A 19510-nucleotide genomic window follows, 5' to 3' on the forward strand; every position below is an offset into this window, starting at 1 on the left:
AAGTTTTGGGCCCCTTGTCTTAGAGTGATGGAGCCATACTCGGAGGGCTATACGTGATGTCACATAAACTAGAAGTAAAGCGCACAACAGCCGTTTTGCCTTTTATCATTAAAAAAACATTTACCGGTAATCACTCAAATAAAAATAATATGGCTATTAAGAAGCCAGAACAATATTTAAAGTTTCTTCTGCCAAGTAAGTATGTTGTGTTTCTGGTTATTCAATTTAGTTTATAGGGGGTTAAAATATTTCAGTGTGTGAGCACATTCACAATACTGTGATTATAATGATATATTCACAGTATTTGTTCATTTCAAGTAGATAAGTCTGCGAACATGTTTTTATAATTACCTTTCTGTTGCTGAATGGAAACGATGGCCAGGATTATCTTAATTTCCACATAAGATTTAGACAATAAATTTAAAAAAAATTGAACAATGACTCAAGTCAATGGGTGACCCATAAAAGATTGATGAGAGGGGATAATCAGTTGAAACTGACCAAAAACATGTACATTTGCTGTGCAACTACTGCTTAGCTTTTTGCGTCAGATACAGCAGTATCTAATAGGCTATTGCTCCATCACTAAAATTTCAAAATATTAGTGAATATGCATTAAGTATCAATGCCTAAGGAGGAAATAATTTTTTGATTTCATTTTACTGTACTTTCTTTTTCTGTATCAATAATTCTCATTTTGGGGTGTTAATACATTTTTCTATTTCCAAAAATGATGTATTCGCTTCAAATTGTTTCAACAGAGAGACATACAACAGGCAAAACTGTATTTGTGTACAATATATTGTATGCTGTATTTTGGATGTAACGATACACTAATTATAACCGCAGTAAAAATCGGGGTGTATTACTGTTTTAATTTAAGACGGCGACTTGTCCAGGGTGTAACCTGCCTTCCGCCCGATTGTAGCTGAGATAGGCACCAGCGCCCCCCGCGACCCCAAAGGGAATAAGCGGTAGAAAATGGATGGATGGGTTTACCAAAATACAATGATTGATAACTGCACTTTGATAAACTCACAGACTGACTGTCACTAGCTCGCTAGATCAAATGAAAACAGGAGACATTGACCTGTTTCCCCATTAAGAAACGACATAACCCAATCCAAACTTATGTAAACAGATAAGTTAACACACTCTAAGCAACTAAACTGATCAATTGTGCACATTGAACCTTCAAGCTGGGCTCTCTTAGAACAGAGTGATTGTTCTATACTTGGAGGAATTTCAGACAGAGGTGATTTTACAGTGCGTTCAGGGACTGCTGAACAGAGAAGGATGCTGTAATGCCCGCCACAAATAACTCATGATATATTTTGTCTGTCATGCACTTTTCTTTAAAATACATCTTTCAGTGCTATAGTACAAACTTATATTGAAGACAATAAAAGCTTAGCCATTAAACAGATACAATATTAAGACTAAAACACTATCAGTGAAGTGTAAGGAACAAAACATGAAAAATGGCAGGTTTTCTAACAGTGTGTACAGTAATTATTTTCCATCCATCCATCCATTTTCTACCGCTTATTCCCTTTTGGGGTCGCCGGGGGCACTGGCGCCTATCTCAGCTACAATCAGGCGGAAGACGGGGTACACCCTGGACAAGTCGCCACGTGTATTTATTTTGATTATTAGAAAAGATAACTTGGTCAAAAGATTTCACTGTGTGTGTATGTACTTTTTGAATAATTTCCACTATATACTGCATTAATAATGATAACGGGGTAATTTTGGTCACGATAGCCATTATTTTACATTTTTGTATAGTTGCCACCCTATACTGTATACAGCAGTGCTATTTAATTGGTGGGCCGAGGGGCAAATCCAATGATGCCAGACAAGCCCCTGTATTCAGTTAAGAGCTTGGGAGAGGTTAACGTTGTTGTCGTCGTGTGTGTTTTCCTGTTGGTGCAACTTGGGCCAATGTAAACACTTTGGCAGATCGTTGTATTGATATTTTAACCTTCTAAAGGCCAGTGTCCACTGCAGTGGATACATGTATTTTGCATAACATTTTTCTGAAAAGTGTAATTCTAAGAAAATAAATAGACCAAAAACAAATGTCCACGACAGCCAATACTGGTTTTCAAAATAAGCTTAATATTGAAGGGAGAAGTCCGTCCGCCTGCCCCTTAGGTTTCTGGAAATGTGGCCCTTTGAACAATTTAATTGAAAAACCGTGTTGTGCATTATTCTGTGACATTGTTAATAGCACTTATAGTTCCATTTCCACCAAAAGTTCAAGAACTTTAGGTTCCTGCAACCCTTAGCTCCTGTATCCACTCAGCATCCATTGCACCGGTCACCCAGGGGAGAGGGTCCTCACATCTGCAGTCCCTTTTGGGCAGAGGATGTCGTTGTGGCTTGTGCAGCCTTTTGAGACACTTGTGATTAAGGGCTATACATAAACTGTGATTGATGATTGATTGATTGATTGGGGTGTACGTTGCTACCACATTAGCTTACAAGAAGTTTACCTTTGAAGAAGTTTTACTAGACTTGGGCTTGCAGGTAAAACAACATAGAAGAAGACTGGATGACCGTGGGGCTCGAAACCAAGTTTAAAAAAAGCTTAAAAATATAAACTTATGAAGACAAAGTTGTTTTTTTACGTTTATCATGAGTAGGCCTGTGTGTGTTGTTTCTGTCAGATTTATGCCCTGCTCAGAGAGAAATCTTGTATTTGAAAACATAATATAGTAAACTACTTGTATTACTTTTTGACTACTTACCTCATTTGTAAAGCACTCTGGTCAACTTTGTTACTTTCAAAATTGGTTGTATATTTGCAATAGATTTCAGCACTAAGAGGTTGTTAGGATATATTAATTTATTCAATTTTAGATTTATTATTATCCATAAATTCATTATTTTTAAGGGGGAACATGCTTCTCTTTACAAAGCAAGTAAAATGATTTTAAAGCTATTATTCACATGTTATAGTTAAGATACAGTTTATGTATGGTTTATTATATGATTGCTTTATTAGTCAATTTTTTTCAATAAAATGCAATATGGCAGTCAACCATCAGCTTTGCTCACTTGATGATGTACTGTAGTTTGTAGGCGTGTCAAAAATCAATCAATCAATCAATGTTTATTTATATAGCCCTAAATCAAAAGTGTCTCAAAGAGCTGCACAAGCCACAACGACATTCGTGGTACAAAGAAATCAATGTTCGAATGAATCGAGATTCGTATTTGTCCATCCATGCATTTCCTACCGCTTGTCCCTTTCAGGGTCGCGGGGGGTGCAGGAGCCTATCTCAGCTGCATTCAAGCGGTAGGCGGGGTACATCCTGAACAAGTCTCCACCTTATCGCAGGGTCAACACAGATAGACAACATTCACACTCACTTTCACACACTCAAGCCAATTTAGTGTTGCCAATCAACCTATCACTAGGTGCGTGTTTTCGGAGGTGGGAGAAAGCAAAAGAGTACCAGGAGGGAACCCACACAGTCAAGGGGAGAACATGCAAACTCCACACAGAAAGATCCCGAGCCCGGGATTGAAATCAGGACCTTTGTATGTAACGAATCTTAATCGATAATTTAAAAATAAAAAAAAATCGATTAAAAGAAAAATCAAATCAAATCGATAAAACATTTTTTTTATAAATATTACGGCTGGGCAATATGACTAAAAAAATGTATCACGATATAAGTGTTTCATATCAGTCGATATAAATGATTATTGATTAAAAGAAAAAAAAAGTATTCTAAATAAAGACCAGGAGAAAAAAGACTGAATTTAAATACTTTTATTTTAAATATAACCTTTAACCTTTAGAACGAGGTCAGCATCATGAAAAACAGTCAAATAAATGAAAATACTGGTTGATGTGCAAATATTGACATTAGATAAATGCTTAATCCAACAAAATGTGCAAAGTATTGTAATTTAGAAATTGGTAGTGTACAACTCAGGCTTTAAAGCCATATTGGTAACAATATATGCAAATACATAGCAGTCACATTAAGCAAGCAGAAACAAACATGTCTTACAAAATATTGTAAACATCAGAATAAACTTGCGTCTGAACATCTGTGACAAAACAAACCTGTTTCCCTCTTCAGTCATTTATGGAAAAATCAAGCCAACTTCAGCATATAAAAAAATAAGTCTAGCAACTACTCAACCATTGCTTCACTGGCTGCAACAACTCAAACACTGCTTCACTGCAAGTAACTCTAAAAGTGCTTTCGGCCAGGCAGAACATAACGGGGGTCGAGCACGTGTATGAGATTCTTGTACCCAGACTTCTCAACTATGCTGAGCGGTAGCATGTCCTTCGCTAATTGATACACCATTGCATCCGTTATTTCTCTATAACTTTTGGAATTTTTGCCGTATGGCACTGCTGCTGAGTACATCTCGATGGTGGCCTGTTGTTGCTGCTTCGGTGCTGTTCCACTTGCACCGGCTGTTGTACGATGGTTGTAGCTGTTTGATACTGCTGTACTCCAGCGGGTGAGAGCGGTTCAGGTGGTAAAATAAGTTTGTCGTGTTCCCAGACTTGGTCGGGATGACGACCTTGCAAAGTTTGCAGACAGTATTACTCTGATACGTATCGGACTTAAAAAATCCAAAATACTGTCAAACTGGTGACGTGACGTTTACTTTCTTATTTACAATTTCCTCTCGTGCTGCCGCGCTCATATTTCCGTATCGTTTCACTCCTCGTCGTCAGCTAGCCGTTGTTGCTTTTTTTTTTTTTTTCCTGTTAGCATTTCCCAGAATGCCTTGCGGTTCAGGCTCGAGAGGCCATAGCCCTTCCTCTGCCTACACCCCCAGAATGCCGTGCGGTTTCGCCAAATTATCGAACGTTCTATCGACCCCATTTTCTATTGATATTGATCACATGTCTATCGCGATATCTATTATTGTTGTTTTATCGCCCAGCCCTAGTATATATAATATATATATATATTATGTACTTTAAAAAGAATCTATACCGTCCAGCCATTTAGACGAATCATATTGTTGATGTAGATGCTGTACAGATTTACTTACAAAAGAGAAGTGTTGGGTATTTCTTCTGTCCCCCTATTTGTATTTGACTTTATTATATGTTTGGGTAGAATTTTGTTTATCAAAACGGTTTTCTTTAAGTAATTTAAATATAGTTATCAGCGTTGTCTTATTTTATGGAGGAATGTAGATCATCATAGTACTGGCACACAGTGTTATAAAAAAAATTATTCATTTTTGAAACGAGAATTGATTTTGAATTAAATCATGACCCCCCCCAAGAATCGAATCATTTGGTGCCCAAAAATTCACAGTCATAGTAGCGGGACATATAGTATGTCCCCTCAGAAACATGCTGGAAAAAATTCTGATATTTTTGAAAGGCAACAGTTTTTGTCTTGCTGAAATGAATACAACAACATCAAAAAGTACTACTCAGATATTCTTTATAAAGATGTTTTGATGCAACTGTTCAGCCAAACGTTCTAATTAATTTTAAATAATCCCTCGGCTGTATAATATAGCAGTTGATGAAAACATTTCTTGTAAATGGTTGTACTTTTAAATGTAAATATAAATATCATATATAATATGATTGCATTCCCCTATTTTTGTATAATTTGCAATTAAGGAAGGAAATTAATCCCAAAAGCGGTAGTTCCAGCACATTATTTATAAATGTATACAAGTCAAAAATAATACTTGACCATACAATACAATACAATAGGACATACAATATGTATGTTTAAAAATAGAAAGAAAATCATGTAAGGCTTTATTTCCACAGGTTGAAATCGGTACTGTACTGCTTTTTCATCCACATGCTGCTGTGGAGCGGTGACTACAGAGCTGAGGCGCATGATGTTGAGTGTGTCAGAATGCACACACAAAGAGCATACAAGCAATAACATAGTGGAGAGGAAGAATGGCAAAAAACGACAAAGTTACTTGTTAATAAAGAGGGTGCTTGAAGGGCCATATGGAGATATTTGGGTTTAATAACTAACGATAAAGGCCGCACTGCAAGTGCTGCTTTAAAAGACGAGATTAGTGTTATCGCCTTTGCTTCAAACTTAGGTGTATGTTTGTATTAACAAGCAGTCAGATCTGCACAAGAAGGTGACAGGTCGTATTGTTGTTCTACATTTCCTGCTGTCCAGCTCCCATGCAAATCTTAGTCGAGGAGCACAGATGAGATGTTTCCTTTAAGGGCCATAGTTTTCGTCCGGCCCTTGAAGGGAACATTTGGGTGCCATGATTGGGTATAAAAGCAGCTTCCATGAAATGCTAAGTAATTCACAAACAAGGATGGGGTGAGGGTCCCCACTTTATAAGCAAATTGTCGAACAGTTTTAGAACAACATTTCTCAATGAGCTATTGCAAGGAATTTAGGGATTTTACCATCAACGGTCTGTAAAATCATCAAAAAGTTCAAGGAATCTGGAAAAATCACTGCACGTAAGCGATGATATTACGGACCTTTGATCCCTCAGGCGGTACTGCATCAAAAACCGACATCAGTGTGTAAAGGATATCACCACATGGGCTCAGGAACACTTCATAAAACCACTGTCAGTAACTACAGTTGGTCGCTACATCGGTAAGTGCAAGTTAAAACTCTGCTTTGCAAAAGCAAACCCATTTATCAACAATATCCTGAAACGCCGCCGGCTTGGCTGGGCCCGAGATCATCTAAGATGGACTGATACAAAGGGGAAAAGTGTTCTGTGGTCTGACGAGTCCACATTTCAAATTATATTTGGAAACAGAGGACGTGGTGTCCTCCAGAACAAAGAGGAAAATAACCATTCGGATTGTTATAGGCGCAAAGTTCAAAAGCCAGCATCGGTGATGGTATGGGGGTGTATTAGTGCCCAAGGCATGGGTAACTTACACATTTGTGAAGGCACCATTAATGCTAAAAGGTACATACAGGTTTTGGAGCAACATATGTTGTCATCCAAGCCATGTTATCAAGGACGCCCCTGCTTATTTCAGAAAGACAATGCCAAGGCACGTGTTACTACAGCGTGGTTTCGTAGTAAAAGAGTGCGGGTACTTTCCTGGCCCGCCTGTAGTCCAGACCTGTCTCCCATCGAAAATGTGTGGCGCATCATGAAGCGTAAAATACGACAGCGGAGACCCCGGACTGTTGAACGACTGAACCTCTACGTCGTAATGGTTTGTGCAGCCCTTTGAGACACTAGTGATTTAGGGCTATATAAGTAAACATTGATTGATAAAACAAGAATGAGAAAAAATTCCACTTTCAAAGCTTTAACAATTAGTTTCCTCAGTTCCCAAACGTTTGAGTGTTGTTAAAAGAAAAGGTGATGTAACACGGTGGTGAACATGCCCTTTCCCAACTACTTTGGCACGTGTTGCAGCCATGAAATTCTAAGCTAATTAATATTTGCAAAAAAAAATAAAAAATTATGAGTTTGAACATTAAATATCTTGTCTTTGTAGTGCATTCAATTGAATATGGGTTGAAAAGGATTTGAGAATCATTGTATTCCGTTTATATTTACATCTGACACAATTTCCCAACTCATATGGAAACGGGGTTTGTACATATATATGTATGTGTACATATGTACATACATATATGTATGTGTGTATATATGTACATACATTTATTTGTATGTGTGTGTATTTATGTACATACATTTATGAGGAAGGGGACAGCGTGGCGCAGTGGAAGAGTGGCCGTGCGCAACCCGAGGGTCCCTGGTTCAATCCCGACCTAGTACCAACCTCGTCCTGAGCAAGACACTTCACCCTTGCTCCTGATGGGTGCTGGTTAGCGCCTTGCATGGCAGCTCCCTCCATCAGTGTGTGAATGTGTGTGTGAATGGGTAAATGTGGAAGTAGTATCAAAGTGTTTTGAGTACCTTGAAGGTAGAAAAGCGCTATACAAGTACAACCCATTTATGTGTGTGTATGTATATACATACATATATATGTATGTACATACATATATATGTATGTACATACATTTATATGTATGTGTGTGTATACATGTACATACAGGTGCTGTTCATATTATTAGAATATCATGAAAAAGTTGATTTATTTCAGTAATTATATTCAGAACGTGAAACTTACATATTATATCAATTCATTACACACATAATGATATATTTGAAATGTTTATTTGTTTAAATTTTGATGATTAGTACTGACAATTACTGAAAATCCCAAATTCAGTATCTCAGAAAATTAGAATATTAGTTAGGACTAGTACCAAAAAATATTTTTTAGAAATGTGGGCCAACTGAAAAGTATGAACATGGAAAGTTTCAGCATGTACGGCAATCAATACTTAGTTGCAGCTCCTTTTGCCTGAATTGCTGCAGCAATACGGCGTGGCATGGAGTCCACCAGTCTGTTGCACTCCTCAGGTGTTATGAGAGCCCAGGTTGCTTTAATAGTGGCCTTCAGCTCTTCAGCATTGTTGGGTCTGGCATCTCGCATCTTCCGCTTCACAATACCCCATAGGTTTTCTATGGGGTTAAGGTCAGGTGAGTTTGCAGGCCAATCAAGAACAGGGATACCATGGTCTTTAAACCAGGTACTGGTAGATTTGGCACTGTGTGCAGGTGCCAAGTCATGTTGGAAAACGAAATCTTCACCTCCATAAAATTGGTCCGCGGCAGGCAGCATAAAGTGTTCTAAAACTGCTGCATTGACCCTAGATCACAGGAAACACAGTGGACCAACACCAGCAGATGACATGGCACCCCAGATCATTATCGATTGTGGAAATTTGACACTGGACTTCAGGCAACGTGGATTCTGTGCCTCTTCTGTGTTCCTCCAGACTCTGGGACCTTGATTTCCAAAGGAGATACAAAATTTACTTTAATCTGAAAACATAACTTTGGACCACTCAGCAGCAGTCCGGTCCTTTTTGTCTTGAGCCCAGGCGAGACGCTTTTGACGTTGTCTCTTATTCAAGAGTGGCTTTACACAAGGAATGCGACAGCTGATGCCCATATCTTGCATACGTCGGTGCGTGGTGGTTCTTGAAGCACTGACTCCATCTGCAGTCCACTCTTTGTGGATCTCCCCCACATTTTTGAATTGGTTTTGTTTGACAATCCTCTCCAAGGCACGGTTATCCCTCTTGCTTGTACACTTTTTTTCTACCACATCTTTGTCTTCCCTTCGCCTCTCTATTAATGTGCTTGGACACAGAGCTCTGGGAACATCCAACCTCTTTGGCAATGACCTTTTGTGTCTTGCCCTCCTTCTTTAAAGTATCAATGGTCATCTTTTGGACAGTTGTCAAGTCAGCAGTCTTCCCCATGATTGTGTGTCATACAGAATCAAAATGAGAGACCATTTAAAGGCTTTTCCAGGTGTTTTGAGTTAGTTAGCTAATTAGAGTGTGGCACCAGGTGTCTTCAATATCTGACCTTTTCACCATATTCTAATTTTCTGAGGTGTTGAATTTAGGGTTTTCATTGGTTGTCAGCTATAATCATCTCCTTTTTGGCAAAAAACACTTGAAATGTATCAGTCTGTTTGGAATGAATGTATACATTCTACAAGTTTGACTTTCTAAATGGAATTAATGAAATCAACTTTTTCATGATATTCTAATAATATGACCAGTACCTGTACATTTATATGTATGTGTGTGTGTATACATGTACGTACATTTATATGTATGTGTGTGTGTATACATGTACGTACATTTATATGTATGTGTGTGTGTATACATGTACGTACATTTATATGTATGTGTGTGTGTGTATACATGTACGTACATTTATATGTATGTGTGTGTGTATACATGTACGTACATTTATATGTATGTGTGTGTGTATACATGTACGTACATTTATATGTATGTGTGTGTGTATATGCACATATGTATGTATGTATGTGTGTGTGTATATATGCACCTACATACATATGTATGTGTGTATACGTGCCTATATTCAACATATGGGGCAACACAAAATAAGCCAATGTGGCACACGCTGTTGCTTCTCGGAAGCAGTGCTTGAGTTATAGGTGACACATAACACACATATCACATATCAGCCTTGGGGTCTAGAACTGATGACAAAAATACACCAGGGAGCTAAGTGCCACTATCTGACCGCAGAGGATACTGTCAGATGAGAAATGCCAAGTTGAGCTCCTGTGTGTTTGATTTGTTTTCCCTTGATTTGCTGGACTAACAAACCAAAACAAAACAAAAAAAATTGTTGAATTTGGCACTGAGATAAATTGAATAGGTTTGAACAATACTAATGCTTATATTTTTGCAAAAGTTAAAATATTGTAACTTAATGCAGGTTTTTTAAAAGGGACCTATTATACAAAAACAACTTTTTTGACCTGTTGGTATTTGATTTTGGTTATTTAAGATCTTAATAAGTACCGAAAATTTAAGGCATGGGGAATGCATTCATTAAACAATCTTTCCTTCTTTCAAACTTCAAACTCCAAATGAGCTGTTTGAAATTCAAAACTTTAGTGACTTATTTTTCCTTAGTTCAGTCAGTGGATATATCCATATACAGTAGGGCTAGACAATAAGATTTTAATTATGATTTAAATTTCGGCTTTGCACAATCATAAACATGTTATAATCGAACAAACTGCTATGGGCTGCGCAACGTGCATGCAATTTCCTAAGTTTATAACGGTACAACGTATGACTGAGCGAATAGGTGGGGAAAAAAAGAGCATGTCTACTAGAATTTTTGGATCTCACCATGGTTGCTACTTTTTATTTGACCTAATCAATAATTACTAAACTTAACAAATAATGTACGGCATATCATTTCCCCGTTAACGTAACCGCGGACGGATTTACAGAACTGTCCAGTAAAATGGAATCCGCTGTCAAACATAGAATATCAGGGAAATTGACATAAATGTGAGTGTGGCAATGGCATTGTGAGAAGGAACATTTGTTTAGGGAAAATAATGTATCCAGGACGCAATTTTTTCACCCCAAACACTCAACCGCTTCATCCTGAACTAAACAACGTTGAGACGGCCACTTGAAACATAGACTAAATTACAAAGCTACCATGTTAACATTGCATAATGAACCTGTTGTCCAAATATCCATTGCTTTATTTTCTAAATCACTTATATTGGATTGCACACTTACTTACACAAGAGATTAATATTATATTGCGTTATGTACCTTGCACAGTACACTTGATGCATCCTCACACTACGGCCTTCATACTGTGACGGACTATAGGCCGTTATTCCCAGAGTGGCATCTTGCTTGCCGGGTGCCTTTTCGCAGTTAGCAAAGGTTTTGTCTGACGGTGATATTATCCAAATAGATGCTGAACTTTGTCACCCATTTGTGGTGTAATATAGAATTATAGGTTATTGTGTCACATTAGCTGCTGAAAACTTTAAACGTTTAATCCAGTCTCCAGAATCTACAGCATGGGGCGTTAATGTTATGAGGATTAGGAGTTTGATTTAAGGACTTGCCTCAAGTCAAAGCCGGCCTCTAGCTGCAAACATATGGTGTTCCAAATAGCAAGTGTCGAAACGGGCTGAGCTACTGTATATCACAAAAGTTATTGTGGACTTACTTTGTACAGGGGTTATATATGGATTAGTGTTGGTACCGGTACCAACATGTATTTTGATACTTTTCAGTACTTTTCTAAATAAAGAGGACCACAAAAAAGTGCATTATTGGCTTTATTTTACCAAAAAATCTTACGGTACATTAAATATATGTTTCTTGTTGCAAGTTTTTCCTTAAATAAAATAGTGAACATACAGTACAAGACAACTTGTCTTTTAATAGTAAGTAAGCAAACAAAGGCTTGTTATTTAGCTGCTGGCATATGCAGTAACGTATTGTGATTTATAATTCAATTATTTTGTCAAAATTATTAAGGACAATTGTAGAAAACTAATTATTCATCTACTTGTTCATTTACTGTTAATATCTGATTACTTTCTCTTTTAAGATGTTTTATCTACATGTCTATTAAAATGCAATAATTACTTATTCTTCTGTTGTTTGGGTGCTTTACATTAGTTTTGGATGATCCCACACATTTAGGTATCAATCCAATACCAAGTAGTTACAGGATCATACATTGATCGTATTCCAACACCTCATGTGTCCAGGAACATATTTCCTGAGTTTATAAACATAATTAATCCATCCATTTACTACCGCTTGTTCCTTTTAGGGTGGCGGGGGAGGCGAAATGTTAAATTTAAACATTTTAATAAAAAAACAAACAAAGATTTTGTGATGTTAAAAAATATCGGTGTAATCATACTAGTATCAACTAGATACTCTCCTGTTGTTGGTATCATTAAAGTGGATGTTAGGTGTAGATCCACCCAAGGCATTTGTTAACATTGTGAAGCCGGTGATCTACGGTGTGCTGTGAAGCATGTTTAGCTATTTCTCGTCCTGCAGGGATGATACTTGTAAGAAACTTACTTTATTAGTTGCCGTGAAGGCGAGGATTATTGATTTAGAAGTAGCTAAAACACTGCCGACTGCGGCTGGACTTCAGCCGCTAGTTAGCTAGCCATTTCTTAAAGTAAATCATCCTGAGGGCGTTTCAGTGCTATAGCTTCACCTTTATTGTTAGTTGTTAAGCCAAAATGCGTCCGTTCTCCCTTTTCTGTCTACACACATTGTCTGCTTGTAAGTACTCACTGATTGTGTGCTGCCGAACATACTCCACTGCACGTAAAACCAACAATTACATGACGTGACGACGACGGGGGGCAGGGGTGTGGTCGACTGGTACCCTTTCGAGGCGGTATAGTACCAAATATGATTCAGTAGTATCGCGGTACTATACCAATAACAGTATACCGTACAACCCTAATATGGATTAATCTTTTTTTTTTAAATTAGGTGTCATATAATGATAAGCATGCAGCTGGGATAGGCTCCACCACCACCCCTGCTCCCACACAGCAAGGGAGAAAAATGGATGGATAATGAAAAGCAAATATGCAGTTAAAGACCTATATTTGGCTATACTTCTTGCTGATACATATGAATGTACTGACTTCAGCAACATTGGGCATATTTGTTGCAGTTTAATATACATGTTTGAGTACATAAAGCTCAAAATAAGGATAGTAAATGACCAGCATCTGAGAGGGTGATTTCACATACATTTAAAGGGGAGCTATTTTGCAAACCAACTTCTTTTACCTGTTGGTTTTTGTGTATTTGGGTATTTGGGATCCCCATAAATCCCATAGGTCCCATAAATTTGAAGTCGAACCATAGAGGTGTATTTGTATTAAATATTTATTTATTTTCTATTTAACAATCTTGCCTTCCTCCAAAGTTGCTCCAAACCGAAGCGTTTGGAATTTGAGACTTTAGTGATGTATTTTGCCTTAGTTACGTCAGATAGCATGTCCATACATAAGCTGTGTCTCAATTTGGGGTTGCATCCTTCCGAGGACACAGTCCATACAGTCGACGAAGTGAGAGTCCTCCTTCAGCAGCTGGATTGGGATGGTCTTGCCTACGGGAAACTTCCTGGTTACATCAATTGTCCCCGTCCTTACATTTACATCACGTATCTGCTGCTCCGTCCCGTGAGGTTGAATAACGACTGACTGAAGAGAAGAATGTTGAATCGCTGTTAGTGTTTTCTTGGTCTTTTACCTAATTTCAGAGGAAGCGGCTAAGAGCTACTCACACCGCCGGCATCAGTTTCCTGCGTTTAGAGCCAACCGATCAAGGGAGATGGTCGTCATAGATATGTCACGTGTTGACAAGTATTTTCCAGCTGTTATTTATGATTATTAGTTAACGATTAATTAATTGTTATGCTTGTGAATGCTCGTTGTAGTGGGACATGTACTTTTTTAAAACATAATCAATCCAGAAGATGTCCCAGAAAAAGTCATACAGCAACACCACATGATCTTATTTAGAAGTTTCTTTATTAGTGTGTTTTACAATTGATGTAGTTTTCTAATCTTGTCAAATTGCTTGCATCATAGCCAGTAATAGTAAATACTGGGTTAGAATAATTATTGTTACGTAATTATTTGCAATGAAGGCAAAGGAAATTAATCACAACTGCAGTTTCAGCACATGAGTTATAAAAATAGGTTATAAAAATACTTTGTTTCTAAATGATCATCCAAACTGGCATATACGTGTTTTGTGTAATTTATTTTTGCTCTGTTGTACTTTAAATTGCCTTGTCCAAGTCAATGCCCCTGATTAAAAATAGAAAAGTTAACCACAGTCATTTATATAAGTAAACCTCGTCAATTACCATGCCAACATACACAAAAATCCCAGCCATAACTACTATTGGTACATTGATGCCCTCATTTACAATACTTTATTATTCTGGCCACACTTAATAAAACATAATTAAGTCAACTTCTGGCGGTCAAAAAAGTAAATTGTAAAATGTAGCTTTACTTCCATCCATCCATCCATCCATTTTCTACCGCTTATTCCCTTTCGGGGTCGCGGGGGGCGCTGGCATTGAATAAAGCTCCCGACACAAAGCCATCTGCATTGGCCGGATATATGGCTCTGTTGAGGTAAAGAGAGGGGCAAAGAGCACGGAGGTCGCTCAACATTAGTCAATTTCTCACATTTTAACACAAATGTAAATCACTACTGTCACCCCAGCTTGACATGCCTGCTTTTAGCTGTTTTAAATGAATCAAAAAGCCATCCTTACATTTAAAGTCTGTCTTTCCTCTCCGCATTACGCTGCCATGTTGAGAATAATGTTCATAGTTGAGAGCGCAATAGATCTTGGGGTATGAAAAGACGTGAAAAGTACATTGATGCAACCTTTCTGCTAAAAAGGATGCATTTGTTAGCCGGATTCAAAAGACACTTGCAAACTGCGAAGGGTGCAGCCGCCGAATGAGACACAACTATAGTAAATGTTTTCCCAAAGATTTGTGCCATTTTTATTCAGTCGTAGTCTTTCTTTTTGTTAGTCCTTTTGTTGAGGGTTAGACTGGCTCGTTCATGCACGTACATGTTCAAATTCTCCGCTGTTGCCATTTCTATAATAAATAGTAATAGTTCTAAAAAGGGCTGGGCGATACAACAAGTTTGTAAGATATATCAATATATTTTTAAAAATAAGAAAATATCGTAGTATTGATACAATTTATTTCACGTTAATATGACAAAACGCCGCTTATTTGTTGTGTTCCTTGTTCTCACCCGCTGCCCACTCCCTCTCATTGGCTACTAAACCCTTCCTCTTCCTCCTTCCAAGACGTGCTTGCACGTATAAGAACATTCATGATTGGTTGGTTGTTTACTATGATGAGTCACGTTTGGTTGAGATTAGGCCAAACAGATGCACGATATGGCGGGTCATGGAACCAGGAAGTGAAATCAAAACAGACATTCTTAATGATGACGAGAGAGTCGTACGAGAGAAGAGCGATTTATATATTAAAAAACTAGTGGAAGATGGCAGAGGGATTCTCTTCTTTAGAATTTTTTTTTAGCGATATAGACCACATCCAGGAATCCCACAATGCGTCTACTTGGCCACATTTGGACAAATGTATGCGTCTGGATAAAACATTCATAGATAGATAGTACTTTATTGATTCCTTCAGGAGAGTTCCTTCAGGAAAATTAAAATTCCAGCAGCAGTGTACAGAGTTGAGATCAATTTAAATAAAAGTAAAAAGTAAATAATGGGGGTTTAAATGGAAACAAAATAAAGAAATATTACAATAAGAATAAAAACTAAAAAGCAACAATGGGAATAAAAATATAACAGTAAAATAAGAATATAACAAGACAAAGTAGGATACTCATTCTTATGAGTTGTTTACCATGTAAGCCCAAATCTAAACCCACATTTCGGCATCCTTTCACTGGCTCCCAGTTCATTTTAAAATTAATAAAACAATGTTATTGTTTGTTTTTAAATCTCTTAATGGATTAGCGCCACGGTATATGTAAGACCTTTTAAAAATCTACACCCCAAACAAGGTCCCTGAGGTCAGCTGATCAATAGCATCATGTCGCCCTGAAAACCTGGGTAAAATCCAGAGGGGATCGTGCCTTTTCTGCTGTGGCTCAAAAACTTTGGAACAATATCCTTCTTGCTGTGCGGACAGCTCCCTTTTTAATGACTTTTATATCACGCCTTAAAACATATTTTTACTCCTTGGCTTTTAAACCAGCATGACGGTTGTGTGATTTTATATTATTTTATGTATTTGTCTTTTTAGTTAAATGTGGTGTTTTTTTTGGAAATGACTCTCCTTAGTTGTTATCCTGCTTCTAAATGTGTTTTAACTCAGTTAAACTTTGTTTTTTTTAAATGTGCAATATAAATGAAGTAGTTTGAATTGAATCAACATATTAAATGTGTTTTCATGCTAAAAAAAACACTTTTTGAGGTGTTGCAGCTTTTATTTTGCATGTAGGGAAAACCTTTTTTTTTTTAATCTTAATACAAATATATGTAGATGAATGTGTTTCCACCAAGTCAACACTTGTCAGAACAATGTTTGGATATATTTTGTATTACCGAGATGATTATGTAAACGTGTTTGTCTTTCGTGTTCACACGAAAACAGGTTTCTGTTTGAGAGGTTTTGCCTTTTGCTAATGTGAATTCACAAAATATCTCTGATGTTTTTCTAATTCCAAATTTACATCTTGCTGTGACGTCATTCGGACTTAAGGTTTGAAAAGTAAAAGATCCAAAAGAGTGAAAATAGCATAACGTTGACTGGCTTTAGTCTGATTAAAGCATTTGTTTTACTCTGTTCTTTATATTGTTCGAAGAAGCAAGGGTAATAACCTACAGTGAACGTACAATATATTTTCTATATGACTTGTCCTCATTAGAGTGTCAGGTGAACTGGAGCCTATCCCAGCTGTTAGTCAGTACATGCTCGGTGAGTCTAAATCGCAGGATATGGGAGAAAGCTTGAGTACTAGGGATGGGCGAAATTGCCTTAAGTTTATTTTCCAGATATAATGTATACCGCAGCCTTCTGCGATAACGATACATATTATCATGTTCCATTGCTATATAAGTAATATAGGAACCATTTCAGAACATGTTATAAATACTTTTGGAAAAAATGCTAACACAATTTTCAAGCTTTTTGGATGATTCCATTTTGATCATAACCAGACAATAGTACAGGATGGCGGTCTCACAATATAAATTCAATATTTAATTATTTTCTCTTTTAGGCTCTGTTTTGAAGCTTTTGTGTTTTGCCCTTAAATACCTCTTTTGTCAAGGGAATTATTTCCTGAGTTTTTAAACATTAAAAAAACAATTTCTATAATAAAAAATATTGATTTAATTACTGTAGTATCCACCATATACTGATCTATACTTGTTGTTGTTATCGTGTATTATTTGCATTCATCTTCCCACCTCTTTTTACAGTTAAAAGCTATAGTTTTCCGGTTTGCAAAACCTCCTTAAGAGTGTAGGAATTTTATTTTTGGGACGAAATAACACTTATTGATGGACCGGAATTGACGCTGTGGCATATTTGCTTATGTGAGTTGAAAAATAAAGCTACATTTGATCCACACTGATGTCCGTGCCTTCTCTACTTAACAACCATAAAAAGATTACAACCCTCACAAATATATTACACTATCCATTCATCCATCCATCCATCCATTTTCTACTGCTTATTCTCTTTGGGGTCGTGGGGGGTGCTGGTACCTATCTCAGCTAAAATCGGGCGGAAGGCAGCGTACACCCTGGACAAAGTCGCCACCTCATCGTAGGGCACTATCCATTCATTAAATCATTATATTTAATTTATTTTCACGTAAAAAAAACCCAACTAATTTTTAATGTGTGTCGACCATATCTATGGTGGGGATTTATTTTATTTTGTAGTAGCAGTAGCAGCATCCTTGTACATTTACGGAATCCTTTCATCTTCTTTTGTGTTCACTTTAACAAACTGCGCATGCAAGTGACGTTGGGGCCACATTTGGGGCCACATTGGTGGCCACATTAGGGCCTGTGCGCATTTTTACAGGAGTGTGATAAAGATCACATTTTACTTGCAGTGTAAACCGTCAGCTGGGGGAAAAATAACAAATTTTGGAAGAAATCCGACTTTGAAAAAATCCGATTTAGGCCACTTTGACATGCAGTGTAAACATAGTGTAATTGACTTTTTTATGGTTTGTCAAAGACAGGACACAGATTTTATATCGTATCTGACATAAAAGTCTGTTGTTGCCAAAAGTAATGTCAGTACAGTATTTCAATATATCACACTACAGGTTGCAATTTCCTCAGATGATTTGTCGCTAATAATCTTGGATTACTTTATAGGATCACATTGTTTTTGAGTTTCAGATTCTGGTAACGCAAGCAGGGACATTTTGGGCCATGTGTGGTTGACAGCTGGATATTAGTTCACCTTGAGCAAATGGCAATTTGCTTGAAGGTATGGCTGTCTCAGATTTGTGGCACCTTCTAAAACCTCTGACTCATGTTTCCATTTGTGCAAGTGGATATGCAGTCTGGCCAAGCATACATCAGCATAACTTGAGTATACACAGACAAACACAAGATTGTGTTAAGTCTGTTGCTGACAACGTTATGGCCATCAAAGCATATAAGAGTTTAACTTTTTAAACCTCGCTTGTTTTCATGTTATGTTGTTTTGAATTCCAACATTTCTGTTTTTATGTAAACACTAATAAGTTAAAAATGTGCAACATTCCTAGTTTCAACATTTTCAGAGACTGCATTACATTTTTTGAATGAGTTTGTGGGGATTCAAACTGAATTGTGTAGAAACAACCTTAGTTCTACATCTGCCACCCTGAAAACATATCTTAGTGTTTTTATTATTGGCACATATATCACAGATACAGTATATGCCAATAACAAAAAACATTTGGGGCGCACATACGAAGGTCCTGAGTAGTCCTGGGTTCAATCCCGGGCTCAAGATCTTTTTGTGTGGAGTTTGCATGTCCTCCCCGTGAATGCGTGGGTTCCCTCCGGGTACTCCGGCTTCTTCCCACTTCCAAAGACATGCACCTGGGGATAGGTTGATTGGCAACACTAAATTGGCCCTAGTGTGTGAATGTGTGAATGTTGTCAGTCTATCTGTGTTGGCCCTGCGATGAGGTGGCGACTTGTCCAGGGTGTACCGCACCTTCCACCCGATTGTAGCTGAGATAGGCACCAGCGCCCCCCGTGACCCTAAAGGGAATAAGCGGTAGAAAGTGGATGGATGGATGGATGGATACCATACACAGACAGAAATTCCATCTTATCTGTATTTACGATTGCATAACTAATGATAGCCATTTAATTGTATTCTTCATTAACAGTATTAACAAATGGACAAGATATAATAATCAAAAGATATCCATATATTGTATATATATATATATGATTCTGTTGTATATGTGCCGGTTCACAGCAGAATCATTTAAGGATACCTTTTGATTATTATATTATCCATTTGTTAATATTGTTAATGAAAAATACAATTAAATGGCTATGA

The 19510-nt window shown here is 37.4% G+C and overlaps 2 protein-coding genes across 7 annotated transcripts in view; one reads left to right on the plus strand and one right to left on the minus strand.

Moving 5' to 3' along the window:
- The window catches only part of LOC133562836 (dual specificity tyrosine-phosphorylation-regulated kinase 4-like), a 48630-nt gene extending 43947 nt beyond the window's left edge, over nt 1–4683 (minus strand). Inside the window, exons 1-2 of the mRNA XM_061916646.1 lie at nt 4657–4683; nt 4373–4557 (exon numbers count right to left, since the gene is read on the minus strand). Coding sequence (XP_061772630.1) covers nt 4373–4557; nt 4657–4683 — 212 coding nt within the window. The remainder of the gene's footprint in view (nt 1–4372; nt 4558–4656) is intronic.
- Nucleotides 1–19510, plus strand: part of mical2b (microtubule associated monooxygenase, calponin and LIM domain containing 2b) — a 107985-nt gene that overhangs the window by 4163 nt on the left and 84312 nt on the right. The gene's annotated exons all lie outside the window — the stretch shown is intronic.

This window comes from Nerophis ophidion, linkage group LG12 (genome assembly GCF_033978795.1).
Source record: "Nerophis ophidion isolate RoL-2023_Sa linkage group LG12, RoL_Noph_v1.0, whole genome shotgun sequence".
Classification (NCBI taxonomy): domain Eukaryota; kingdom Metazoa; phylum Chordata; class Actinopteri; order Syngnathiformes; family Syngnathidae; genus Nerophis; species Nerophis ophidion.